This window comes from Aulonocara sp. 'chitande type north' Nkhata Bay, linkage group LG20 (genome assembly GCF_057382095.1).
Source record: "Aulonocara sp. 'chitande type north' Nkhata Bay isolate Kocher_YH1m ecotype deep benthic linkage group LG20, A_spYH_male_GT1.1, whole genome shotgun sequence".
In the NCBI taxonomy this organism is placed as follows: domain Eukaryota; kingdom Metazoa; phylum Chordata; class Actinopteri; order Cichliformes; family Cichlidae; genus Aulonocara; species Aulonocara sp. 'chitande type north' Nkhata Bay.
In genome coordinates, this window is record NC_141363.1 from 26484955 (window position 1) to 26512928 (window position 27974).

At 41.6% G+C, this 27974-nt stretch overlaps 1 protein-coding gene across 4 annotated transcripts; it reads left to right on the plus strand.

Moving 5' to 3' along the window:
• Window positions 1–27841, plus strand: agap2 (ArfGAP with GTPase domain, ankyrin repeat and PH domain 2). 4 transcript variants are annotated; one of them, XM_086277454.1, is made up of 20 exons: window positions 1–1137; window positions 1256–2375; window positions 7475–7533; window positions 12143–12230; window positions 12383–12468; window positions 12601–12736; window positions 13793–13927; window positions 14088–14206; window positions 18316–18468; window positions 18618–18692; window positions 19030–19134; window positions 19476–19656; window positions 20101–20229; window positions 20361–20495; window positions 20838–20897; window positions 21190–21341; window positions 23089–23179; window positions 23323–23545; window positions 24921–25200; window positions 26639–27841. In XM_086277454.1, exons 1-20 carry the CDS (start codon window positions 1078–1080, stop codon window positions 26837–26839), a joined length of 3588 nt encoding a protein of 1195 aa, XP_086133580.1. In that variant the 5' UTR covers window positions 1–1077; the 3' UTR covers window positions 26840–27841. The 4 variants fall into 4 exon arrangements, with proteins under 4 accessions (XP_086133580.1, XP_086133577.1, XP_086133578.1 ...); XM_086277451.1 differs by having other exon boundaries at window positions 1133–2375; XM_086277452.1 differs by lacking the exon at window positions 20838–20897 and having other exon boundaries at window positions 1133–2375.
• The last annotated feature ends 133 nt before the right edge of the window (window positions 27842–27974 follow it).

Here is a 27974-nt window from a genome sequence, read left to right on the forward strand (position 1 = left end):
AGCAGAGGGAGAGAAAATAGAGGAGGGAAAAGCAAGGAAGGAGAAGCAGGATCGCTCTGCATTGTATGGATCGCCTATTGGAACAAGGAGGGGCATGTAGAGGGAGGGACATCAGAGATTCCTATCAGTGAGCGGAAAGGAGAGAGAAACGCAGAGTGCGAGAGAGAAGAGCTGTGCATGTGTGAGGGTGCGTTGCATGTGTGTGTGTGTGTGTACGTGATGCGATTTGGACTCGCTGAACCTGTGCGACGGTGTCTCTGTCAGAAGGCTTCACAGGCAGTCGAGGAGCTGTGACTCGCCTCGGCGTCTCCACTTGTGCTTGGCGCCTGATGCGCTCACAGGACACTGGCTGCCCAGGAGACAGAGAGAGGGGCGTGATGGCCGGACGCGCCCTCGCTCGGTCATGCATTTCCCCAGAATTCCATCCATCTTCTCCTGGCTTCTGCTCCCGATCCCCTCCAGCCCTCATCGGTGTCCTTCCTGTGCGTCTCCGTGAGGCTGCTTGCTTTTTTGCCGCCGCGCTCTCTGAATGGATGCTGCTGTCAACACGCATGTGAGGTGTGCAATGAGAGCCCATGATTTGGACTGGACTGCATTCAGCTCTGGAGGTTACTGTGCCATGCTGCTTTAGGGTGACGCTAATGAATCTTTAAAGACTTCACCTTTTCACTTTACAGCTGCTCTCCAGCACATCCTTGATGACGTATGATGCAGGGCAGCTGTTATTCCGAATGAATCAAGATTTTTGAAGCGGTTGGACAGAGCAACATGTAAGCTGAGGGAGTGCTGCACATAAAATAAGGTCATGTAAATGATTACCATAAAGAATGAGGCATCAGACACCATAATGAAGATATTTTTGTCTCAGTGGCTGCATGCATGTGTTGTGGATACATTTTAATTGGGTGTTTTCTAGGAACAAAAGAGCTGCTTCCACTGTACTGACAGTGGTCCTGAAGGTTGTCAGGAAGGGTGGGTTTTGTTTTTGAATCACAGAGAAATGACAATTAGAGTGAGAGAAGAAATCCGTGACGGAAATTAAAATCCGAAACAAAGAAAGAGGGATTTGGGGGATGGATGAGCCCAAGAGTCTCTCTGCTGTTGTGTCTTCCGAGGAGAAACTTAATCTTCCTCCGTGTAAGTTTTTCGTCCTTGTCGTGTCGTCAGATTGTTTCACATCCGAACACGCTGGAAAAGCGTCAGTTGCTCATGTTGCTCTGTCTGGTTTCATTCATCTACTGTGTGTCTACTGAAGCCTGACCACATGAGCGGAGGCGGCGCCCTGCAGCAACGCACCACCTACCTCATTTCCCTCACCCTGGTCAAGGTAGAGGCTGTGGAAGAGAATGGAGATGAGGCCAAGAACAGCAACCAGGGGAAGGAGGTGGAGGCCAGACCAGGAGATGAGAGAGTGGAAGCTGAAGGTGGAGCTTCCACACGGACTGAAAATGGAGCTGGAGTGGTTTTAGGGGAACCACAAAGAGCTGAAGATGCTGTCATTGTGAAAGGGGGCACTGATGAACTCAAGGAAGGAGAGAGGAGATCCCTCAGCCCTCTGACAGATAAACTACCCTCAAATGTCCCCAGTAAAGTGGCTGAAAAGCCACCATGCAACCTCTCTATCCCCTTACCTGCTGAGAGAGTCACGATTCAGAAGACAAAGTCAGCAGACGTAGTCGAGAAGCCGTTTTCCAGCCCAGAGGCAAAGCAATGCAGGTCTCCATCTCTAACCACAACACCCCCTATGGAGGTGGCCGAGCCCAGCCGCACCCCAACCAGGACCAGCCTCCCTATCCGCCCTGCAGGACAGCGGCCCGTGAGCCTGCTCAAGTCTCACAGCAGCGTGGCCACCCGCGGCCGCGACTCCCGGGAGGGTAGAGAACGCAGCCCTACCTCAGCCCAGAGCCTCGATCGCAAGGACTGCCGCGTGACGACGCGCTCGCCAGGCCCCTGCAGGGCCTCCTGGGCCGAGGCGAGCAGGACCGAAGGATGGCGGGACCTGCAGGATGAGGCTCAAACTGGAATACAGCTGGAGATTGGAGGTGGCATGGCTGCAGTGATGAGAGACATCCCCAGAAAGGACAGGCTAAAGAGCGGCTCAACCTCCCTACCTGCACCTCCTACCCAGGCCCCCAAACCGGCTCGCAAAGGCAAAAGCCGCACGCTGGATAACAGTGACCTGAACAGCCTCTCTGAAGACCTGGGCCTGGCAAGAGAAGCTCAGCAAGGACAGCAGGGCCAAAGAGGCTCTGCTAAAGACAGAAAGATGCTCAAGTTCATCAGTGGCATTTTCACAAAGAGCAGCTCGGGGGCAGCGGGGTCATCCTCCACAGCGCCTCCCGTCTATATACAGAGAGACTCCAGTGAGGAGGAAGGTAGGAGGTCACAAACACATCATCACTGTCACCTCTTCAACTTCAAATCCATCCTTCAGACAGGGACTCCTGTATGCAGCCAAACATTTATCAGCCTAGCCCCTTCATCCGTGCACGGGCATCCATTAGAAATGATTTGGGTGGGGTGGGGTTGATCTTTTTAAAGAAGCCTGCACAGAATCTATCTGCAGGCTTTAACACTGTCACGTTTCCCCAAAGCCATGTGCGTCTGCAAATTGATGATAGATGAAGTTCTTTGATCTGAGGATTGACAATAGAATCATCTTGGACAGTTTTAACCTAATTCCCCTCAGAGCGCGGGGCCAATTTCACATCGCTAGAGGGGTAATCTGCACGCACAAACACTGACACTAACACCCCCAACACACACACAGTTAAGCAGTGTTCCCAGCATGGCTTTAAGTCTCCGATGAAGCCAAAAGGGAGAGGAGCTGGTGGTCGGATTGCGTCGCTCCATAAAGCTGGAATGATTAGAAAAGAGGAAAGACATAAGATGATATTCGTTCACCCACGTCAAAAAAGGGAAGTGAGGATTCACAGCGAATCAAGAACATCTCTAATCCTGTCTTTGATAGTCCACCCACTGCATGATCTGCCACTATAAGGAGCTTGATTTTTTTTATTTTTGCACCTTCTTTCTCACCCTCTTTGTCTCCGTCAGGTTGAATTTAAATTCATGTGTGAACCTCGCGTGTGCCTTTTCTAAGCTTCAGGATTGTTGGGTTGTGAGTTGAGTGGCTGCAGCGTACAACAGTGCATCTCTTTCACCAACATGTTTGCTCAAAGACGAAGCGAGTGTCGGCCTGTGGGAGCCAGCGAGCGAGGGAGTGTGTGTGTGTGTGTGTGTGTGTTTATGCATTCATTCACTCATTGTGTATTCACACTGTTACACATGCACACTGTGGATTCACTCAAACAGTCAGACCAGCCTCGCCGACCGTGCACACACACACACACACACACACACATTCACACACATACTCAAGGCAGGAGGAAGTGTTGCCATGGCAACCGGCAGGACTGCTGCTTCTGCTGCTGCTGCTATAGAGCCTGATGAAACATAGGGTGGAGGAGGTGTGTGTGTGTGTGCGTGTGTGTGCATGTATGTGTCTGTGTGCAGTGACACATGCTTGAGAGACAAAATTTCCTAAAAACAGAATTAAGTTTTGGATGTCAGCTACAGGCTGCACACAAGGGATGTGAGGGATCACTCGTGATTGGTTTGGAGAGGGTACTGAGGATAATTGGCTTTACGTAGGCATGTGTGTGTCGAAGCAGCAGAAGGATCACATTGTCTGATCGTTTTTGGCACCAGCAGCAGGCCATAAAGAGAGCTTTGAGTCAGAAAGACAGACAAAGACATGCAAAGTCTGTGTGTGTGTGTGTGTGTGTGTGTGGTAGGAGTTGGCCTTTTTCTGAGGGAGCTGGCTGCAGCAACAGCTCGTGTGTAAGTGCCTTTTTTAATCGTGTGAAACACATCATCGCTGTGTGTGGTGTTAGACTTAGAACCAGGCCTGAGTTTAATCATCATCTGTTTTTGAAGGACACATCACACATTCACACTGAGGATAATGGGCAGTGTATCTATCAGGGTAGTCTGCCAAAACCTCCCGTTCTCCCGTTGTCTTCCTCTAGTTCCTTTCCTGCTTTGTATTTTCTGATAAATGCTTTTTCTTTATCAGAAAAACAAAAAACAAAAAAGGAGAACACAGGCAGCATGGCTCCTGAATCAAGACTAATGCCTACCGTTATAAAACCTGAAAAACCTTGTAGAGGCATTAGTGGTCCTTGAAGCTGAAGATTCAATGTTGTTTGAGAGGAAAGCCACTCTGCAGCAATCTTGGTTGCGAACCAAGATATTCTACAATCAACCCACAGCAAGAAGAAGTGTAAAACTTTTTTTAACCATGGAGATGGAGCCCTGTGCAGACAGCTTTGCAGCTGTGTGTACTGATCTCCATCAGCCACCACAGTCATCACTGTTTCAGCCTCCAGATCTTCATCTTCAATCTTATCGGACTATTTGAGGCTAACAAGACAAAGCTCATATCTATACAAGAATAGCCTAAGACTATGTACCTCCACCAAGGCTGAAAATGTCCTCCACACTGTGCATCAAGACAATATTTCCCAGTTGTTTTTCAATTTGTTGCATATATGTGTCCATAAAGTCCAAAAGTTAATAATTTCCAAGTTGGGCAAGACCCCGCCTCTAAAACTGTCGTCCAAAGGACTCCATAACTTTTCTCCTGCTAACAAAGAAAGAGTCATAACCACCTTGATGAGATGGAGATGTTAAACTTCTACAAAGCGTGTGCAGGATTAATGGCATCACGGCTTCAGTCCAGAGTGCTACCTGTCAACTAAGCCTGCTTGACACCTGCTAAACATCAGAATTAATGCTGCTACCGTGAGCATGTTTATCCTGGCTTTAGCATTACAGTGCACTCAATCTGAGCTGCTACCATGTCAGCAGACTCTATTGTACACCTAACAAAAATATGAATCCAGTCTAACACGACAGTCGTTCAGTAAATCCTTTTTTATGAGGTGTTACTGCAGGACTGTCGTGTTTCACTCCTCTAATCTTTGTAAACACACTCTGTATCTGCATGTGAGTTTGCAGATATCCGTGAGCAATGTTTGGTCTTTTTTGGTTACTGTTTGTTGTCTGAGCCGTATAAACCAAACATGTTTGACTGGGTTTGGCTGCATGCAGGTAAACAATCCATGAGGAGAGTGGAGAGAAAAAAGAGCATTTTGAGCCAAGTACAATGCTGAAACCAGCATTTGACCTGTCTGCAGCCTGAAACAAACCCTTAGCTCTCTTCCCTTCCCTATAACCTCTGTGATCTCTGATAGGCTAAAAGTGAGATGACCATAAAAGGGCCACACTGATGTAATTATCTGAAACTTGGCCATGTTTAATACAAATCCACCATCGTAACAGTATGACAAAAAAAAAAAATACAGGAAAGCCTAGTAGGTTCCCTTTGATGTCTGCATTCATAGTAAAATTGTGAAATCACACGCAGTCTGTGAAACGGGAACTTTAGGGCAAACTATCAGATTTCGAAACATCTGCTGGTTACACCGGAAGCTGTGAAACATCAGCCGCTGCCCCCAGAGGATAGGTCATTAGGCAAGCACTGATGGGTTCCCAGACAGAGCACCTAAACTGGCCACTGATGCTTTTTATGTCTATGAATCAATTTTTCTGTCTGTCTTTCCCTCCAATGGCTCTGGAGCTGCAGCTGGGTTTCTGGGTGTTGGCATCGCATCATATCGGGTGTATGCCACCTCTTTTGCCCAATAGGAACGCTGGCACAGCTGTCTGCGACCGAACCACTGCAGACGACTGTGTGCCACAATCACAGACACAATTTCAAGCCAAGTTTGCAGCTAAAATTGGCCCCTGATGATTTTAGAATTAGTCGATTAGGTAAGTCGCTGAAGAGGAAAGGAACCCCAAATAACTTTTCATATTTATTTTATTTATCCAGTAATTCCTGCCATTTTATTTTATTTATATAAAGTGAAAACTGGATTTTTGGAATTTTGGGCTGTTGACCAAACAAACCAGACATTTATATGATCTTGGTCTCTTGACTCTCTATGACTTAGACAGATACATGCATAGATTATGAGTTTTAGTTTTAATGATAACCTTCCTTTAAATTTGAGAACTTTAAAACAAACTATTTAATATATGAATGTAGTCACTGTATCGTGTCCCACTGAACTTGGACTCAAAGCCTCGAAGATGGACAGACTTATAAAATATACACAAACTTTGCGCAGCAGGTCACATTATCTCTCAGTTAATACCATTAAAAATGCTCCATAAGGCAGAAGTTTGGTGTAGATTTCCAGTTCAGTGGCTTCACTTAGCAGACAGGTAGCAACTGCACACCGGTCATTTAAGATAGCCAGACCCCTAAGTTTAATCCAAACTGGTGATATACTAGAATTTAGGTATATCATGTTAAAACAAAAAGGCAGTTTTATTGCCTATAATAAGTCCAGATAATAACATTAGGTTAAAAAAAAAAACCCAAACAAGCCCTTTAAGGCACAAGGGGTTGAAGATAAGGAACACAGAAATCCACAAAAGACAAGCAGACAATCCAACAGTGACAGAGGAAGAGCGGAGATTATGTATAGACAGAAGGCTGATTGTAAAACGAGAGGCATGAGGGAATAAGGCACAAACAAACAATCACAAAGCAGATGAAAGGAACAAAAAGCAGGTAGTAAAACCAAAACAGGGCATAGGAGAGCACTGAAACACAAGGGCTGACACTAAACAAGGAAGACGGGGGAAAACAAGACAAAGACCTCTAAAAACTGAAACAGAAATCAGCTAAACAGACCAAAATGTTTTATTTATTTGTTTATTTTCATATCTGGCTGTAAACATGATTTTCTTCATGACCGTACAGTTAATACTGGTGGGGGCTCTGTGGGAACTAATTGGTTTTGCAGGCAGTTCATTAGAGGAATCACTGTTTTTTGGCACTCTTGTTTGTTTGTTGTTTACCTCTGGATGCTGCTGCTTGGTAGAAACTGTGCCAGCTGTCAGGCAGAAAAGCAGTTGAGTCACTGAAGTTATTCTATTTTGGTGATCATACTTTACTTTCTCTCATACGCCATTTATAGCTGTTTCACCTCCACATGTGTCCAGGTTATAATTTCATCACGAGTCAAATATAAATATATTTAGCTGTAATTTCTTTTAGTTCAAACCTAAAAAGGTGCCTGACATCTTTGAGCAGCAGCAAGTTGAACACTAAAGGTTTCCATCGCTCAGCGCACAGCTGCCCGTCATTTCCAGCACGGGGAGAGCAAAGTGGATAAAGAGCGGTGTGGCTCCACCTTGCTGGATCCCCCATCGTGACTGAAAGGTTATATTCATTAAGGCGACCTGCCAGGCCGCACGTGAGGCCAGTCACGCAGCAGCTGTGTGATTTATTGCCCTCCTGCAGGCTGTTAAGATGGCTGCCCTTTTTACTGTATGTAATCTAAATGATGTGTCACCGCCTCGCTGACTGTTTGTCCCTGTCTGTCTCTCTCTCTAGTAAATATTGCCAACAGCCAGGAGTGGACGCTGAGCAGATCCATCCCTGAGCTGAGACTGGTGAGAAAACCCCCTTCACTGCCAGAGCATTAGAAAAAGAGGAATCTATTACAGTAATTTATAGTTAATTATCTGTATTGGAGATGAGGCTAATGCAAAAAGATATATGTGTATATGTATATATATTTAATGAAAAATGAAACAATCATCAGTGAACCACTTTGAAGAGAAGACTTTTAGAAACAAAATATGTCACATCTTGTGTTCTGCTGTAAGATTCTTCTTCTGGTGTGTTAAACAGATACTAAAATTACACAGTTTTTGGTACAACATACCTCTAACCTAAATCTGAGATTTTAATTTGAGATGAGAGAGGATCCTCGGGATCCAGGACAAAGAGGGAAACAAAATAACAAAAAAGCTGCAAATTAAAATCCAAAAATTAGCAAAGACCAAAGGAAACAAAGCAGGAATCCAAAACAAGCACCAGGTAAACTGGAGGGATGGGTTAGCCAGCTAAAAGAGCTTAAAGTCCGATTTTTCAGTGTCATAAAAGTGGCTCTCTCTTTACCTGTTAGATCACCACGGTAACTGATGCTGAAGACATCACCTGATGTGCAACAGGTTCAGAGTTTTTGGTTAAAATCAGATGAAAAAAGTGTGAAATCGTTTCTCTGCTGCAGGAATCTCATTTATATATGTGACTTATTGAGCCGTACCATGCCAGCATCACCAAATGAATCCGTACTCAGTGTACTCAATGTACAGGTAATAAAATTTTTTTTCTTTGACACTGTTAGAATGAAAAGAAAAGCAGAGGCGGCACAGAACAAAAAGCAGTTACCAAAATAAAACAGGAAGTGGAAAACGCTTCGCTTGTCTCTGAACAAATAGACAAGTCAGGGGGAGGTAAGGGTAACAGATAACAGGAAGTTCAGAAACATAAGAAAGGAGAATAGATATCAAAGAAACCAAAACAGGAACCAAAAATACTGTACAAGAGTCAAAGACCGCGAAAAGCAGGTCAGCAGAGATCTGTTGGATATTACGAGCTTAAAAAGGTAAAGATGATTTTTTTTAAGTCCCGAGTTCTGTCTGCAGGAATGAATTTCCAAACTAGGCAGGACGTTTGTGCAGAGTAGAGGAAGTATTCAAATTCTTAAACTAAGTCAGGGGCGAGCGTAGGGTCAAACCTCAGTTTCCAATCATAATGTCATGCATGCAGTGCACTGTAATTAATATTAATGGAACATGTTGTTTCCACATTTGCAAACCTCAGTTCAATTGGATAAACATTACAATGTTACCTTCAGAAGCAGCCTAGTTAAGTGGATGACCTTTTGTAGTGTCTAAGAGTGAAACTAGTACTACTTTTTAGAGTGAAAAGTCAGAGAGTTCAATCTAATCGACCCGTTTAAGGGTGGAGCCTTTAGGCAAAGATACAGTCATTTAGGAAGTTAAAGAACCATTTGTGAAAAAGCAGATAAGATAAGAAACATTATTTCAGTCTGTTAATCACATAGAGGCAGTCCACCCAATCATCAAGCACTTAAAATATCATTATTCAGTACAGACACTGGGGAATCACCCTGCCAGTCTGCAGACCCGTACACAAAGCAAACTGGTAATAGAGTTGTTTTATATTAAAGTGTTTTAATTCAAACTGTACAAGCCCTCCTTTTAGTATGCAGACTTGTGTGCTACTGGAAAACACACAAAGCCTCCACGACTTGCATGAAAAACTACTTTTGTTTTTCCAGCTAACTTCACTTTTTGGTCTCTCGTTCTTCAACCTCTCTGTCCCCCCCCCCCCCCCCCCCCTCTCTCTCCATCCTCCTCACTCAACTAGACACTAGAAAATGACAAAAATATAAGAGCAAGAGGGAGATGCACAATCGACAACAGTACAGCAGACTGTTTAGTTATGTGAAATCATCATCGATGAATGTGTGTAAAACAGAAGCTGCAGCGTTATAATTCTTGGTGAATTTAAATGTTGCAGTGAAAAAATGAGAGAAACTGTAACCTTAAACATAAACCATATCAGCTGTACTGTAAACAAACACTGAAGCCCAATTTGATCAGAATAGGAATAGAAACTTTTAACAAACTAAAATAATAATACACAGCAGCTCCTTGGCTGGCAACTCGCAATATACCAGCCTGATTAGTGGATCAGAAGGTTAAAATGAGCTAATAATCTCTGGTAATTTAAGCTATATTAGTGAACGTGTTTGACACTCTTTAGAGAACTAATAAAAATAAGCAGACACAGTAATGTCCCCACATTATCAGAACAATTTGTACTTTGCTATATTTTAGTTAAAGTCTGTTTTAAATCTGCATCACTGAAATTAGCACTTGAGGACCTCTAAAAAGGGTCTAAATGTACCTGTGAATTAAGTAGAGGTACTCATATTGCACTGCAGTGATGCTAAATAACAATTAAAAAGCCTGGATTAAAATGTTCTGTGAGCATAGCAAATATTAAAAGTAGAAACACTCAAATAGCCAAACAAGCCCTCTGACTAACATCATGTTAATTTATTTTGTAACCGTTTTTGCTGATGAGTTCATTTAAACGGCATTTTACTGTTTTGGTCGGTATTTTTAACTGTAACTAATCATGGTTTTCATAATGGATGCTGATGCTCATTAGCTTCTCATTTGAGTCGCAAATTTTCAGACAATGGTGTGAAAATCTTCTCACAGTTTCCCACAGTCCAAAGTGAACAATGCCCTTTTTTTGTTTAAACAACGGAAACTATTAAAGTAATGAAAAGGGAAGAGAACAAGTCCTCACAGCAGAAAAGCCGGAATCTTTAACAACGGGCATTTTAGCAAGAAAATAAGTATCAGAATAGCTGCTAATTGATTTTTCTGGTGGAAAATACTTGCTCATGTATATATTGGTAGTACTTTGGCTTTAATGGAAAATCTTAATTTTGTTCACCCCCTTTGAGTGTTAGTAGAAATGACATGACATGAAGTGTGTAACCTGAGCGGTGAAATCCGCATACTGACAGAAGCATGTCTTGCAACTCAGCAACCATCTGGGCAACAGCTCAGGGCCATGATTTTGAACCTCCCAAATAAATGAATGGGTAAAAATCCAAAACCTTTATTTCATTGGTCACTAAGGCCATAAACCCTGTACAGGATCACAAATCACAACAGAAAAAGACAGTCCAAAAAGCTCTGAAAATTTGTCCCAAAACTAGATTTACCCAAGAAAACAATGAGTACATTTACCTACATTCTCAGAGAGATACTAAGGTTGCCACCGCACACCTGTCTTCACTCTAGGCAGTACAACACAAAGTGGTTTTAACGATATTTTATTATATAATTATGACCACTGATTCATAGTCCTGCACCTAAAAATTCCCACCTTTATTTTCATATCCCTAAACATTTTGTCTGTCCGCTCTCATATAAACTGACTCAGGTCCATGTAAACAAAATTCCTGTTTTCCAATTTAAAAAAATTCCCAGTTGAAGGCCAAAGGGGCTGTGATAGCGATTCATTTCCCTGCCGACACCAGACTCACAAGTTTGAGTCGTATGCTACATATTTTTCACACTTTAGCCAAAATTATCTGGTCACGTTTAATCATAAAAACTACTGGGTTTAGTTTAGAAAAAGATTAAATTAAATTGTATTTAAATAGTGCCAAATCACAGTACCAGTTGCCTCAAGTTGCTTTAGTTTTCCTAAAAAATGAGCAAGTACTCTGTGACAGTGGGAAGGAAAAACTCAGGAAGAAACCTCCGGCAAAATAAAACACTCAACACTTTTTGCATTGTTGGTTTTTTTGGTCGCCATGTTAAAAAAGTAGCTCTATTTTCTGACTAAAAAACAACTTGACTTGAGACTTTGCCAGTGAGCCCAGAAGTTCCGCCCACCTGCCATCCAGACCTTCGGTTTATGAGAGGCAGCCAATCAGAAGGAAGTTGGCTTGAAGCAGTTAAGGATTTAAAAAAAGGGAAAATATAAAGTGAAACACGGTTAAATGAATAAATGCTGATCTCAAATTAACTAATGTTCAGTTATAGCCATTTTTATTTTTATTTTTATTGTTATTGTTATTGATTGTTCTCTTGTGTGTGTCTGGCTAAAAAAATGGAGCACATGAAATGTTATGTGCCACAAAGAGCTTTAGAACCATGTACAGAGCGGTTCCCAAGCTCTTTGAGTGCCAATACAGGTTGTTTCAGACACCAGATGAACTGAGGTGCTGCACCAAGCCCTCGTACTGAGCAGTGAATCGTACAAAGCCTCTCTAGTGAAATCCAAAAATAAAAATATGGAGCTAAAAATGGGCATCATACTTTCCCCGTATATTTTTGAACACGGGACTTTTACCAGATTGTATTACAATGAAGCACTTTTATAGCACTTTCAGAATTATCTTCACCTACTCACTGCTGCACATTTCTATATGTGGATGACAAAGCAGTCTACAGGTGGAAAATACAGATTAAATAACAGACAGTGTAAACTGCCTAAAAGGAACCAAAGCTTATCCGATGGAGGAACTGAAAGTCTGTGTCTGATGCGTTTTAATTTAGTCTGAGAGTTATATTTGCTGCATGGTGCTGTAAATGTGCATGCAGGCTGAACCTGAATCAACTTGTGTGTGCTGCATTTCCTTCCTCCTTCTCTCAGGGTGTTCTGGGAAGTCTGAAAAGTGGCAAATCGGCGCTGGTAAACAAATACATCACAGGCAGTTACTCCGCAGTCGAGAAACCTGATGGTAAGACACAAGCACATCCTATCTAAAAAGTGGCTTCTTGTGTGCGTGAGTTTTGTATCCCTAACCTCAGAAACCTGGTGCGTGATATGGCTTCATCCTCGGGGTGTCACTCTGCTGAATAACCTGTCTGTCACTGTCACTGTTCCTGACAGGTGGACGGTACAAAAAGGAAGTGCTGGTGGATGGTCAGAGTCATTTATTATTGATCAGAGAGGACGCTGGACCACCTGATGCACAGGTGCTTCTTTGTGATGATGTGTATGTGTGTGTTTGTGTGTGTGAGTGTGACAGACCTGTAACACTGCACATTTCATCATCCATCAGTGCACAGTAAGATAACATCTGTCCATCTATCCTTTTCCTCCTGCAGTTCAGCAGCTGGGCTGATGCAGTCATTCTGGTCTTCAGCTTGGAGAATGAGGCCAGTTTCCAGGAGCTCTACCAGCTCTACAGCCAGCTCAGCGCCTTCCGCTCAGACATCCCAGTCATAGTGGTCGGCACACAAGGTAAACGCACAAATCAGTCATGTACCCTCAAATATTCAGAGCCCAAACCTTTATTAACTTAAGTTAAGTTAATCAGTCGGTCACATGACAGGAACTCAGTGCATTTAAGCTTAACTAATGAGAGACTGTAATATTCAGTGAGCAGCAGTTCAATTCAATTTAATTCAATTTTATTTATGCAGCGCCAAATCACAACAACAGTCGCCTCATGGGACTTTATATTCTAAGGTAGACCCCACAGTAATAAAGAGAAAAACCCAACAAACATGACCCCCTATGAGTAAGCAACAGTGGGAAGGAAAAACTCCCTTTTAACAGGAAGAAACCTCCGGCAGAACCAGGCTCAGGCAGGGGCGGGGCCATCTGCTGCAACTGGTTAGGGTGAGAGAGGGAAGACAGGATAGAAGACATGCTGTGGAAGAGAGCCAGAGATTAATAACAAGTACTATTCAATGCAGAGAGGTCTATTAACACATAGTGAATGAGTAACTGAAGGGATGCATCATGGGAATCCCCCAGCAGCCTACACCTATTGCAGCCTAACTAAGGGAGGATTCAGGGTCTCCTCCCTTAGCAGCTCTCTGGGTGTAAATGCCATGTTTTGCCAGAGTTCAGAGGAAAATTGTCACTGCTGCAAGCTGATAGGAACGCTGCAATAATTCAAATAACCACCCAATACAATCAAAATGTCCAAAAGAAGCTCGATAAATGCACAATCCGTCAAACCTTGAAGCAGCAGAGACCCCATTGGTTGCCAGTCCTGTTAGTTAGGAACAGGAAATTGATGCTATAATGTACACGAGCTCACCAAAACTGGACAACAGACAGTCGTCACATGCTCTAATGAGACTGAAATTCTGCTTCAGCATTAAGATGGCACAGTAAGAATCTAGCACCTAGTTGAATCTATGCCATGAAGAATTAAGGATTACTGCCAAGATGTGCAACGTGTCCAGCGAGTTGCATTCATAGGAATGGGTTCCTAACATCCACAACAAAAGAAGATGCTTATGGGACAAGCAGGTGTTACAATGTTGATATTGTTTCTTTCTTTAGATAAAATCAGCAGCACCAACCCTCGCGTGATTGAAGATCAGAGAGCCAGACAGCTGTGTATTGACGTGCGTCACTCCCTCTTTTACGAGACCTGCGCCACCTACGGGTTCAACGTTGACCGAGTGTTTTCAGAGGGTGAGCTGACTCACATTTTATAAGTGATATCAGCATCAACAAAAGAACAGGCTTAAGGATGTGATTCACAAGGAAAATAACATTTAAAAAATATCCACCCATTACTATTTACACACTGACATTTGAAACAGACTCAACTGTTTGAGTGTTTGTTTTTCAGCTGCTCAGAAGATTGTAGCTCAGAAGAAGCAGGCGGCACTGCAGGCCTGCAAGTCTCTGCCTAACTCACCCAGTCACTCGGGAGGCTCCACACCTGGATCAGCATCGTTCCCTGGACAGGTAACACGTCCTTTTTCGGTTTTACTGCTGGGTCACTCCCATAGGAGATACCCCATATTGCATTTGCAAATTTAATGGTTAATGAAACACAAACCACACTGATAGCCTTATCTTGATAATCCTGACATTTTCAAGCCTTTTTCTAAGTAACTACCTAACTTTTTGCATGTGATCGGTGGACTTTGTGTTACACATTTTGAAGAAACTGTGGCAGAAAAGTGGTAAATAAAATGAAACAGTTTTTTGTTTGGTAAGCAGAACAGATCCGTTTTCAAAACTTAGTGGTAGAAGATCTTATCTCACCACATAGAGCTTTTCACAAAAATGCTCAGCAGGTGTTGGGGGTAACTTCCTTTTGAAATAAATTTTTACTTGTTCACTTGTTTATATCGCTCAGTTATGTGATGATTTTTCTTCCTGACTAAAGAAACCATTCTTTAATGGGGTCGTTTTAGACTGAGCGCTAGTTTCTCCTTAATATCCGAAGATGGTCTACCCGGTTTGGAGAATTTAATGTTCACCATCACCATCACAGGGTAGCAACATGTCAATCACTGTGGCTAGGCCTGAAGGTATATCATGCATCTTCTGCAAAATTACGTTTTGCACAAACGAAGGTTTATTTATCTATTTATTTATAATAAGATTGGCATTAATGCACCAGCCAGGAGTCGTGTATAATAAAAGCTTTCTGTTGTGGGACCAAAACTAACTAAACACACTTCCTAATTTTGTTGGTTTGTGAAACAGCCACAAACCAACCAACTAATGAAGTGGCACCTTTTCCCCCCCACCTTCAGATATCCTGTTGGTCAGGCACCATGTCTTAACAATACCAGTTTCTATAATGATGACCTTTATTATTACACATTAAAAGGACCTAGTACTATATTCCTACTTTATTATACTTTAAGGTTTAGAGCATGATGTCAAATGTCTTTGGACTGACAATAATCTAATTTATGTTTTTACTCTAAAATATGAAAAAGCTCGCTTCATAACTGAGGCATCTTGTGCTTTTGACTTCACATAGACGCGGAAGAAACTATAATGTAAAAGTGTATAAATATATATTTAACTGAAAACTTACATCTATTAGATATTATTATTTGATCATTAATAATATTGATATTAATGCCATAATGTGTAAATTATTGTGTGCACTGTAACAGGTATGTCTCACAGCACAGTGTTTAAAACCAGGCTGGCTAAACTGTGAGATCCTTAAATTTATGTGGATAAAACAGAGCGCTGTAACGTGCTGTAACCATTTCCTGGTAAGAAATAAGTGAAAATGAAAGTATTCAAACAAATACACATAAAACCTAAACTCAAGTTAAGAACAATATGTAAACATATACCGTACAAAATATTCTGTGTACTGTGGAGGCTTGACTTTGCCATTTAAAAAAATATTTTCTGTCAGAATTTGCTGTTATTGCATAAAAATTTCTAGTTAGTTTCTCAGAAGTATGATTTTTTTTTCATTGTTGGAAAAAAGCACAACACAGTTTGCTGTGAGATATACATTTATATATTCTACATTCTTCTTCTGCATGAGTTTTTTCACCAACTACAGATGTTTCAGATGAAAATGTGGATATTAAGTAAACCCAGTGAGTTAATAGTGCAATATATCCCTCTGAAAAGCAGACGTAAATTAAATTGCAATACCTGAAATAACGGTAGTGATTGCTTGCCACCACACACTCAAAAAATATTTATCCCAAATTGTGGATTTTAAATAATTTGATTACATATAAAATGTTCAAAGTAAAATATCAAATTTAACAGAATCTGGTCAAATGAAATTTACGTGATTGTTTTACATTCATATCATCTAAGCTTATTTTCTACAATGATTAATTATTTGAATGAATAAACCTTTGATTTTTTTATATTTAGTTGAAATTTAATCACATTATTTTGCTTCATGTTTATCAGGGACAAAACATGTTTTTGAGTGGATATTCTATCATGTATTTTCTACTTCAGATAATTATTTGTCCGGATTCAATTATTGATTCAAGTATTTCTTGGCCCTCGTTGCTGATTACATCTTCTTTAAATTCACAAAACAAAAAGCTCAGCATGTTGAGCACATTTAAAGAACTGTAGAAAGAGAGCAGCGACTATGACTGTCAGGTGTGACGCCTTCTCGGTAGTTATTAGTCGACTGTTTGAGTAAACACAATCTTCTTTCGGTCTAGACAGATATTACATTATTATTATTGTACTTTATTGAGCCCCGTGGGGAAATTGCTCTCTGCATTTAACCCATTCACTCATATTACATAAGACATGATAAATATAGGACACTGATGAAAGTGTTCTGCTGTTGCTATGCTGATGCTGTCTTCAAAATTAAAGCACTCTTTCACCGTTCTTCTAATGCCAGCTGATCATGTTTTAAGCTGTGCTAGCAGAAAGACTCTGGGGATGTAAGTCAGCAGCACACCAAATGCATTGCAAGGAAATTTGGCACACATATTTATTTACTTACTTACCGTCAGACTGGATCAAAATAACTTTAGTGATTACTTAATCAGCAAATATTCTTTATGTTAAAGGACGTCCATTGAATACATCACATTTTGCTCAAAGACAAATCCAAAATTTATTTTTCATGAGTAATAACAAAATGTTGCTTATACTGCTGTTGGACTGGTGCCATTTTGTTTTCTGTAGCCAGAAGTGACCATATTTAGATAAAAGGGTGACGTACGCATGTTGCATAGATAAAATGTACAGGTGCAATGCACAGAAAAGACACCAATTAGAGCTAAAAGGCAAATAAAGCATACATGCTCCAAAAGGCACCGGTATTACAGGTGGAGAGGTTAGTCAAAGCAGCCACGCCCCTAACTCCAGAATCCAAGACCAGACCCCAAACTGTCCTTTGTCAGACTGTAAGTACGTTACACAATGATACAAATATGGACACTTTAACATGAGAGTCAATGGAGGTTGACTCTCATCCAGAGTCACCTTCTAGTGGCCATTAGGGGAACTGCAGTTTTTGTACACTGGGGTCATTTTTCCTCTTAGAGCAGGTTTGCGGGAAAATAGTCACCTCTGGCAAGCAACATACAGTAATAAATCATGTTGCTGTTTTTTGGAATCATAACTCCTTTTTCTCATTTTTGAATATGTTGTTTCATGATGACCTGCAGCAGTAGTGACACTTGAGCAGTTTCAGGTTATGTGACATGTAAGTGAACTTTCACTGATCGTGTGAGCAGGTGGAAGTGAGCATTAACCTCAAGGCTTCGTATATTTGTAGCGCAAATATAATCAAAAGAGGATTAAATATATTGTATATTTAAAAAATACATTTTGAAAACTTATGTAGCTTTAAGCAGTGGTGTGAAGCGATACATTTACTCAGGTACATAAGTCTAAATGTTAGATATTTGTTTTGTTTTTTGTGATATTCAGAGGGAAATATTGGATTACTTTGAAAACAATCATGAATCAGGGGGAGACAGAGACAGGAAGTACATGTGAACTTCAAAGTAAAATAGAAAATAATCATAAAACAGACATGAATGCTAACATTTAACAAATTGTTGCTGGTGGACCAAAGCATTATCCCTGGAAATATCCCAGTGACTATAAAAATAAAACCTAAACTCCAAATATTATGCGTTTATATTTATCTCAGAAATATAATCTTCATCTATTACTGGCATCAAGGCACTGATGTTAAAAATGAGCCCACCCTGTAGAGTACAGTACATCGGACACGACTTCCAACTGTTACTATTTTCCTGTTTTTATTTAGAACATATGATTTAATCGTGATATTTAAAATGTAAATGACATTCAAAGGATCATCTAAGGTTGTGTACACCAACGCTTGTGTCGTGTTTGATTACTTTAGCTTAGTCAATGAAAACACAGCCCGCCCTGTTCTTCATCCATCAGTTTCCATCAATCACACCGATCGACTGAAGACTTCACGTTGTCACTCATCATCACCTTTTTGTGACTCTGTTTCATCTTTCACCCCATCCTCACTCTCTCCATCTCTTCTCATTCCCATTCCCATCCTGCATCCTGACCTCCTGACCTCCTCCACCTCCTCCTCCAATTCCTCCTCCTCTCAGGCCAGTAATGGCCCCAGTATCGGCTACGCCTACTCCCTCCCCTCCACCCCTGTGGTGAGCCACAGAGAGCTGCGAGTTGCACAGGGAGACGGGGGAGGCAGCGTCAACGCTCGCTCGCTGAAGAGCATCCCCAGACGCCCCTCGCTCTTCAAGGTCAGTCACCTCCAACTGCTCGTGTCTCACACCTTTTAGTCTCCTTCATCTCATTCTCATTTCACTCCATTCGCCCCCCTCTGACTCTCCTCGCTTAAATCGTCTCCTCTTCTTTTTTAACACTTTAAATTCTGTTGGATTCGTTGCAGAACCGGGACACAGACAAAAAAGGTGGCGACGCTAAAGGCGACCTGAGCAGCCTGCGGGGCGTTCCGATCAAACAGGTTTGGTTTCCGTTACAAGCAAAAATAAGCCGAATATCCAGTGATGGGGGTATTTACACGCTGCAGTTATAACAATAACACGAGCCAATTCCCTTGTCGGAAATAAGATGGGAACAGAAATACATTTGTCTATTTATTTTGTCTTACATAAGCAGCACAGAAGTCTGTTGTTTCATCCTTTTCAACCTTTCTCAAGGGTGTTCTATTAATACAAGAGCTCTCAGCTATTGCTGTCGAACTCTTTCTGGTACACTTTGAAGGGGCGGCTCTAAATTTAGGCAGATTCAGACTGTGGTTTGCTGTGACTGATGCGACCCCCGGTTGATGCTTTTGACAGGGCATCCTGTGGAAGAGGAGTGGGAGCTCTCTGAATAAGGAGTGGAAGAAGAAATATGTCACCCTGTCCAACAATGGCACGCTGTCTTATCACTCCAGCTCCAGTGTAAGAAAACACCACAACACCGATCAATGCGACAGTAAACGAGCAGGGGGGAGAGAAGATCTGCAGCTTTTCACATTTAAAGGGACCGGTTATGCTTTTAGATTGTTTTTGTTATTGGTTTTTGAAAGAAAGACCCATTCTTATTTGTTACATCTACAGAAATTTAGGTATTCTAGCAGAATTCATGAGATGTGATGCTATTTGCACCATATTTTAATTCAGTTGTTTAAATCAGGGCCTTTTGAGAAAAAAACCCCCCCATGACTGACTTAAAGACTGTTTTGGAAAACATTACAGATCACTAAGATGATTAAAAACATGCAACATCTTGTCCTCTTCAGGACTACACGCAGAATACCCATGGAAAGGAAATCGATCTGCTGCGTGTGACTGTTAAAGTTCCCGGGAAACGTCCTCCAAGAGCAGTCGCACCGACAGGCCCCTCGCCCGCCCCCCCTGGAGCTGTACCTGGAGTCAACGGGCTGAGTAAAGAGCTGCCAGCCGCTGATAGCACCAGTACAGGTACGTCTTCTTTAGGAGGATAAATAGACCATACTTTGAAGACTGTATATAAAAGATGGACATGTCTTCTTATCTTTTTGATAAATCCACTTATTTAGAGTAGATCTGACCAAGAAATCGAGGATTGTTGTGTTTACTTTCTCCTGAAACACACCCTCCTTTATCATGCGTTTTAACTCTTAACTGTTACCATAATATTATAAAATGCTAGTTTTGTCATGGCCTTTGATACAATCTGCTTTTTGCACCTAGAGGAGTCGCCCTCTGCTGGCTATTAAAAAGATTGCAGGTTCTAGTTTTATCTTCCTTCCATATGTTTGTTCCTGGAATTTTATACTTGAAAATAAAGCTTTAGATAACAATAAATTTACATTTCTTAGCCTGAAAGATCATAAAAACATGGCCTATTGTACATAAACACTTCACTTTCTCTCTCTTCATCAGTTCCTCAGTTGTGTCCAGCTACCCTCTCTGTCGTTGCCGATGACCGGTCTGGCGGTTTGTCCCCTCAAGGAGGTGAGCGAGGACTTCAGCGCTGCCCCTCCTCATTGTCCACCAAAGCACAAAGTGTCGGTACGTACCGCAGGGAATGAAACCTTTCAGCCACCATCGCCGGCTCAGACACTCTGGGTGCAGCCTCAGCTCCGCTGCGACTGAAAACAATTCTGTCATGTATGTTTTGTTATGTTTGCGCCAAATGTCAGATGCCCTGGAAGCGACAGCCGGTTCGTTTGGTGGAAAAGATCCCAGCCAATCATCTCCCATGAGCGACAGGAAGAAGAACAGGAGGAAGAAGAGCATGAATCAGAAAGGGGATGCAGCCGTCGGGCAAGCCGAAGGTAACATCATCATTCCACAAGGCGCAACTACTGATGCTAACAGTTTAAGTTAAATAAGAAATTGGGTTTTCTATTTGCTTTATATATACAGAAACAATTTTACTCAAAATAATAACTAAATAAAATCTTTATTCTTTAGTTCTGAGAGATTTTTATATTCTTTACTTTCTACTAAGACACACTTGCTTATATTCTGACTTTTCTTGTTTTCCCGTTCTTTCTCTTCTGTGTGGATAAAGATTAATAAACGTGCTTGTCTTTCTCTGAATATTTCGTATCTGCCTTTTTTTCCTAACACTTGCACTCCTCTTTCTCTTCTCTTGCTTATCTCTCGCTCTGCAGCCAAACGCAAAATGTGGAAATTAAAGAGCTTTGGTAGCTTGAGAAACATTAATAAGACAGGTAACAAGTGAGGGTGATGGTGCTGACACAGCTTGTGCTCTCTGACTGTTTTCCTTCCCTGTGTGCCTGACATCCATAATCTACACCCCATTGTTTGTTTGAATTACCCTCAGCGTGAATAACCCAAAGATTTTTCTGTCCTCATGTCTCAATCTAAACCACTTTTTTGTTTTGTTTTGCTTTTCATTCATTTTTCCTCCACCGACTGAAAGTTCAATGGATTCATTCTCTCGGTTTGTCGAATGCAGCAAATCTCATGTCATGTTTCTCCGGCTTCACCCTCTCTTCGCAGAGGAAGAGAATGCCGACTTCATCATAGTGTCGTTTACTGGGCAGACGTGGCACTTTGAGGCTCCGAGCATGGACGAGAGGGACTCGTGGGTCACAGCTATAGAGAGCCAAATCCTGGCAAGTCTTGGTTCCTGTGAGAGTGGCAGAAACAAGGTAAACATGTACAGAAAACACATTTCAGAAATGGATTCTGTACTTATTCTCACCATTTTTCCACCTAAACTAAAATGATTTTGCTGTCTAAAAACATCATTTCTTGGAGGCTTAAAGAGAAGAATATTGCGGAAAAAATAGAATCCACAAGCTGTTCCCTGCTCTTGAACTTTTCCTTTGGATATCTGCGTGAAGGTTTGATTGACTGATCACAGCAAGACAGAATGAAAGTGCAGTGTGGGGGCAGAGAGCAGAGCAGGAAAAGAAAGCTATGCCAGGAAGAATACAGGTCAAATTTTAAAAACACTTGAGTCAAAATCTGATGGTGCTTGAGTCTCTGCTGTCACCGATCCCAGTCATATCCGATCAAATCACACCCGCACAGTCTCACACCTCTTTTCCAATAAAGAAGACACATTTTTTAGAGGCGCTATATATTTGCAACCTAAAAGAAATTCACCAGAAATCCAGCCCACGAGTTATGTGCACGGTGATTTCCCTGGGAATTAACCAAACTTCCCTGAACTATAGCCTTATGAATCTTTTGGTTCTCAAATCTGTTAAAATTTAGGTTGGTTCTTAAAAGGCAGGTGGGTGGGAAACGAGCATTTACCGCGCAGATTACTTAAAGGTTTTGAAAGATAAGGTTCGTGGATGAATTTTTGCAGGTAAATTACTTCAAATGGAAGCGCTCTTAAGTGAAGAACATGCAAACCTACAGTAGTCTATATGCATCACAATCTTAATTTAATTGTTGGAGTGAAACCTTAATGGGAAAAGTATGTCTAAAAGATTTATTTGTTTTTGTTTTTGTTTTTTAAATAAATTACATATTACAATGTTTCTAAAATCATCCACTCTTTCTGTGACACCACAGAATACGTCTCGTACAACTGCTCTCCTGTTTTGTTTAAAATATAATCATAACATTTTAATACTGCAAGTAGGGAAGAGAAGCAGGGAACTATATAAACCCAGGAGAATGATGCACTAAACAGGAGGGGGAAAATAGCACTGATTTAAACAGATGTCCTTAACTCTTACCCTCATAAAGACAAACTCTGACAGCCTCCTCTGTGCCCTTAATTACTACATATATGACACCTAAGTATATATCAATAAAGATTCACTTTACAATTAGTTGTAAAATCCTGCAGTTGCAAAAAAAGAAGAGGAAGCTGTATAGTTTGATCTTTGACCTCAGTAAAACTTTCCTGATGACTTCATGGGCTCAGCTGATAGCTTCAAGTTGTGGTAAATTATGGTCTTCATTAGGGGAAATTAGCAGAGTATATTTAATGTTGGCGTCTAAGTGACATGACTGATTATTCTGTAAACTACAAGAACATCTGTTTGGTCCATGTGGCTATCTCTATCTTTAAAACATCCTCATGTTGTGCTGCAGTTATTTTGGCATCTTTACAAAGCCTTGCATGATTGGACGGTTAGCTATGAGTTGTTTGTGCCAAAGCAGAATTTCTAAGTGAAAACATTTACTCACTCCAAATTAAGGCTCTCAAATAAAATGTCAGAAAGTAAATGTTATTAACTTTAAAAAATAGTTCAATTTAAAATGTCTTTGTTTTGCAGTTTTAATGCCACGTGGTGTCATCATCTGCTCTAATCAATGCGTGTTACTATTCATTGTGTTTACTGAGGTAGCGGTTGGATTTTAAGCACCACTTGTTTATGAAACAGAAACACTTGTGTGGATATGAATAAATGATGCAAATGGGTGTTTGTGCAGGCGCGGAGGAGCAGTCAGAGCGAGGCCGTAGCGCTCCAAGCCATCCGAAATGCCAAAGGCAACAGTCAGTGTGTGGACTGCGAAGCACCGAGTGAGTTCCTAAACGTTGGCACGTTTCCCGCCAGCTGCACATTTACTCTGGAGCATAATTCACACCATGCACAGACTGTGGTGGTGCAGCCATTGGCTCATGGTTTTTTCTTGCTAAGCAGTCTCTCTTCTCCCATCCTGCAGATCCCACTTGGGCCAGTCTCAATCTGGGTGCGCTGATCTGCATCGAGTGCTCAGGGATCCACCGAAACCTGGGGACTCACCTGTCCCGTGTGCGCTCGCTGGACCTGGACGACTGGCCGGGAGAGCTCACACAGGTGCTGGCTGCCATCGGAAACCACATGGCCAACAGCATCTGGGAGAGCTGCACCCAAGGACGGACCAAACCCACACCGAGTGCGACACGGTGGGTTGAGCCAGATCACAGCACACGTCAAAAACTGCTGTAAACTCCTGTACACCCTATACAAGTTTTAAGCAGATAAAATAATAACGGATTGGATTTATATAGCGCTTTTCAAGGCACCCAAAGCGCTTTACAATGCCACTATTCATTCACTCTCACATTATCACAAGCTACGGTTGTAGCCACAGCTGCCCTGGGGCAGACTGACAGAAGCGAGGCTGCCATATCGCGCCATCGGCCCCTCTGGCCAACACCAGTAGGCAGTAGGGTAAAGTGTCTTGCCCAAGGACACAACGACCAGGACAGAGAGCCCGGGGATCAAACCGGCGACCTTCTGGTTACAGATACGCTTCCCAACCCCCTGAGCCACGGTCGCACATTAAAAATGTACAGAATCATTTTAATAAATTAGAATAATAACGAAGTCTAAAATAATATTAAATATGTTATTTAAGCAGATTTGTACACAAATGATTACATTTGTGTTTAGAGCTACTAAATGAGATTTAAATTATGAATAAAACTCATTGATGTCCATTATTAGGTTTATTAGTAGGTTTAAAAAAAAGGTTCATCAGTCAAAATCAAAATTGATTCATTGTCACAGAAGGGCTAAAAGTAAATACATTAATGAGTAATATTATTTAATTTACCCTAGTTACAGCCATTTAATTATATTGTTGTATGTTATATTATAATGTTGTCAGGTTTCCATCACAGTGTGATCAAAAAGATTTCATTTGGACAACGATCCAACGATCTTCTTCAGGCCCTTTCACTGAAAGCTAAAAGCCAGCCTCTCCCTTAAAACTTGCAAGCGCAAATTTACGGGCCACGAAAAGTCTACAAATGGACACGAGTAGTTAGAGCAGGACTTCTAACAGGAGTACTGGAAGTGCACCAGGAGACAGCTTTGAAGGGGAGATCAGACAAATTTTAATCCTTTTTTTTTTTTTGCATTTTATTTTTTGTTTGTTTTTATGGCCGGAGTTGCAGAACTTTTTTGCACTCGTGATTAAACATATATGAAATGCTTAAACTGCATCTGCTCATATCTAATGTACATTTATTTAAATAGTTAAATATGGAGTCAAAAGTGATGCAGAGAAGTTGTCGGTGGTTTCGTGTGCTTGTGGGAAAAATCAAATCCCAGACCCAAGAAATAAACTAACAGAAAGCAGGTAAAAATCTGATCGCTCAATATCCAATGTGTACAAACGTGAACAAATAACACCCATGGTGGAATTTCTAAAAACCTGCAGATATGTCAAGTTTTAAATGTAAGCAAAGTTCTGATTCGCTTACACTGCAGTGCTTCTAAGAGTGTCTAATCTTACATGTGTGTGTCTCCTTTGTATTGTTTCTGTTTTTCTAGAGAGGAGCGAGAGTCATGGATCCGTGCCAAGTATGAACAGCGAGCCTTTGTGGCGCCTCTTGTGCCGGCCTCAGGGGCGCAGCTTCCAGAGGATGGTGTGCCGGTGTGGCTGCTATCTGCAGTGACCGACAGAGATCTGCCCAGGCTGCTGCTCCTTCTGGCCCACAGCACTAAAGAACAAATCAACGCTCCGCCGGCCGGCTCGCCTTCGCTGCCGCGCACGGCTCTGCACGCTGCCTGCCAGCTGGGAGATGTGGTCATGACACAGCTGCTCATCTGGGTGCGTATCTTCTTTGTGTTCACACTCATTCATATCGGTTTCATATTTCCTCAGGCCCAATGACGAGTGTAGAACAACACGACTAGTTCATTAGTCCTGTAAATCACAGTAAAAGAAATAAGGGTGGAATAAACTACTTCAAAAACTGACCGGTAGAAGTGTGCATGCATGCACACCATGATCGTGTAAATGCTTAGTGATGGACTCTTCTGTGCTTTCGAAACTGTGAATGCCTCTGCAGACACGTACCCTTGCCATTCTGTGATGAGTGTTACTCTCTGTGGAGTCATATTGGCAGCTGCGTGTCAGCATCTGCACCAGTTTATACCCTTATCAGATGTGCCTTTGGAGTTTTTCTCAGGTGCTTACAACATTTCAAAAACATGCTGCCCTCTTAATATTAAATTGTTTGTTCTTGTTTGTCATTATTAGCTTTTATAACGACATTAAAAAAGCTGCTGTACTTTGCACAGTGTGGTTAGAAGCCTGCACTCCTGCAGACTCCGTGTTTGAGGGCTTTATAATAAGCACTCAGTGTACCAGACTCTCCACAAAACCCCAGAGTCGACGTCTATAGTGAAGGGTGTAGGAGCTGTAACTAGGCCAATAGATATCTGTCATCAAATATCTGACCAGACATGTGGCATAGATAAGATTACAATCAAATGCAGGAGATATTCATCACTTTACAATAGTGTTTGGTAATGAAATCACATCCTGTGTGAACAGCTGACCCAAAAACTTCAATCAAAAAGAAAAAACTATGTGCGTGTAATTTCAGCCAAGCATTAGTGATGTTAAAACTGCAATTCTATCCAATTTAATGTAAAAGAACTGAAGCTGAAGAACACTGTCTCATTGCTAATCGCAGTATTGCCAGCTGGCCTCTTCACTGAATGTGCTGACTTCAGTAACCTTCAAAAGAAATGATGACAGGCTGTTTTTAGTGCACCTGGACTCTGTGCTGGGATCTCCACAGTGTTCAGGTGGTATTTAATAAATGTGCTCTACCCCTGGAGTTCTTCTGTAATGGAATAATTTTCCCTTACTAGACTGAGTCTGTGTTAACAGACACTCAGCGCACGTTAAAACGAGTAAAGCAGTTTGAATAACAAATTAGTTTAAGAAAAACTAAATGTTGGTCCTGAGATCTGATGACCTGTCATCATAGACAACACTGAACGTCAGGGAAGCAAGTTCTGAAAAATCAGTAATAAATCAAATTATGATTATGCTGGTTAGACTTATTTATTACCTTAACTCTATATACTGTCTATGCAAATCAAAGAAAATCTGTCCAACAGTAATAGAAGAGGAGCAGCACATAATTTTTCAGCTGTATGCTCCACTTCACTTCAAACTGTTCAATCATCTAATCAATATCTAATCAATAAACAGGCTTAAATATCATGTTCTGTCCTTTGCCTCTTCCCTGCAGTATGGAATCGATGTGAAAGCGAAAGATAACCAAGGCCAGACGGCCATGATGCTGGCCACGAAAAAAGGGAGCAAAAGCTGCATCGATATTTTGCTCCAGCACGGCTGCCCCAACGAGACGTCGCCCACCGCTGCCACGCCCATCCTCAGTCGCCGCTCCAGCACCGCCAGCCTGGGTCGGACCAGCTCCAGGAAACGGTAGCGTGGACTGAAAACGCTGCCACAGAAAACATTTTTAATGTGTGGAAACGGGCAGAGCTGATCGTGGAGAGGGGTGTAGTATAAAGAAATGACAGCACTGGATATCATTAGTATAACGGATGAAAAACATTGTTTCTGAAGACTGAACAACATATCAAACCACTTAAAAAGCAATATTCATTCAATTTGTTGATTGCAGGCATATTGCTGAGTTATTGTGCCGTTGACCTCATTTCAAAATGACTCAAGTAGACCTGTAGCGGACTGCTTCTGTTTCACTTCCTCTGCAAGAAGTGCAATAATTCAGCTACGATGATGAAAAGCAACAAATTTTAGCGCAGATGACTCAACTCAGTGCATCCAGAGGGTGATGCTTTTATTCAGACCTGCTGTGACTGGACCAAAACTGCTACTTTTTTTTCTTCCTTGGCTTAAACCAACAATATGTCATGGTGTTAGTTATGTGAGCCTGTCAGTTCGATTGTATAAACTGTTTTCCAGCAACGAATCAGCTGAGATTATTCTACTTAGACTAGAAAAATGAATGGTTTGGAGTATGACCTATGTCAGTGTTAGGACCACAGGTCCGAGATATGACGTTTTATTCTACTATAAATGTATCTAGACTACATGCTTAATGTTAAACTCTGTAACGAAGACACAACTGAAAAAACCAGACTGCATTTTGTAGTGATTTCTTACTGGTAGTTCTAAAAGCTTGTTTTGTTTTGTTTTCCATTGTCTTTTATAATTTCTTATTCTCTCACATAAAGCAGTAAGCGGATGGTTTTACAAGTATGTAAACATGTGGATAAAGTTTTATTTGGGATATCGAGAGCGAATACGTGAAGACTGCGACATAATTCACATTCATCTTACTGTTGTGTAGGTCGATCCCATGAGTTTACAGTGAAGCGGCCGAAGGTGAGTCATGTGAGTCCCTCATGAGCTAAAACAAATGGTTACCAGAATAAAGTAATAAACTTTTTTTTAAATAAGCATTAAAAAAAATGTTGTTTTTATTGTCTTTGTGTGTGGGCCTATCTGCTGCACAGATTTATTTGACTGTTTTTAGCAACGTTTGGGTCAGAGTGGTATGTTCACCATATAGACTGTATATAAAGTCAAGCAGAGTT

Excerpts from the sequence above, each read along its gene's own strand:
- agap2 (XM_086277454.1), top strand. The coding sequence starts at position 1,078 with ATGAGCCCAAGAGTCTCTCTGCTGTTGTGTCTTCCGAGGAGAAACTTA. Across the intron at positions 7,534-12,142 it reads CCATCCCTGAGCTGAGACTG|GGTGTTCTGGGAAGTCTGAA; the intron begins GTGAGAAAACCC and ends TCCTTCTCTCAG. Across the intron at positions 13,928-14,087 it reads TGACCGAGTGTTTTCAGAGG|CTGCTCAGAAGATTGTAGCT; the intron begins GTGAGCTGACTC and ends TTTGTTTTTCAG.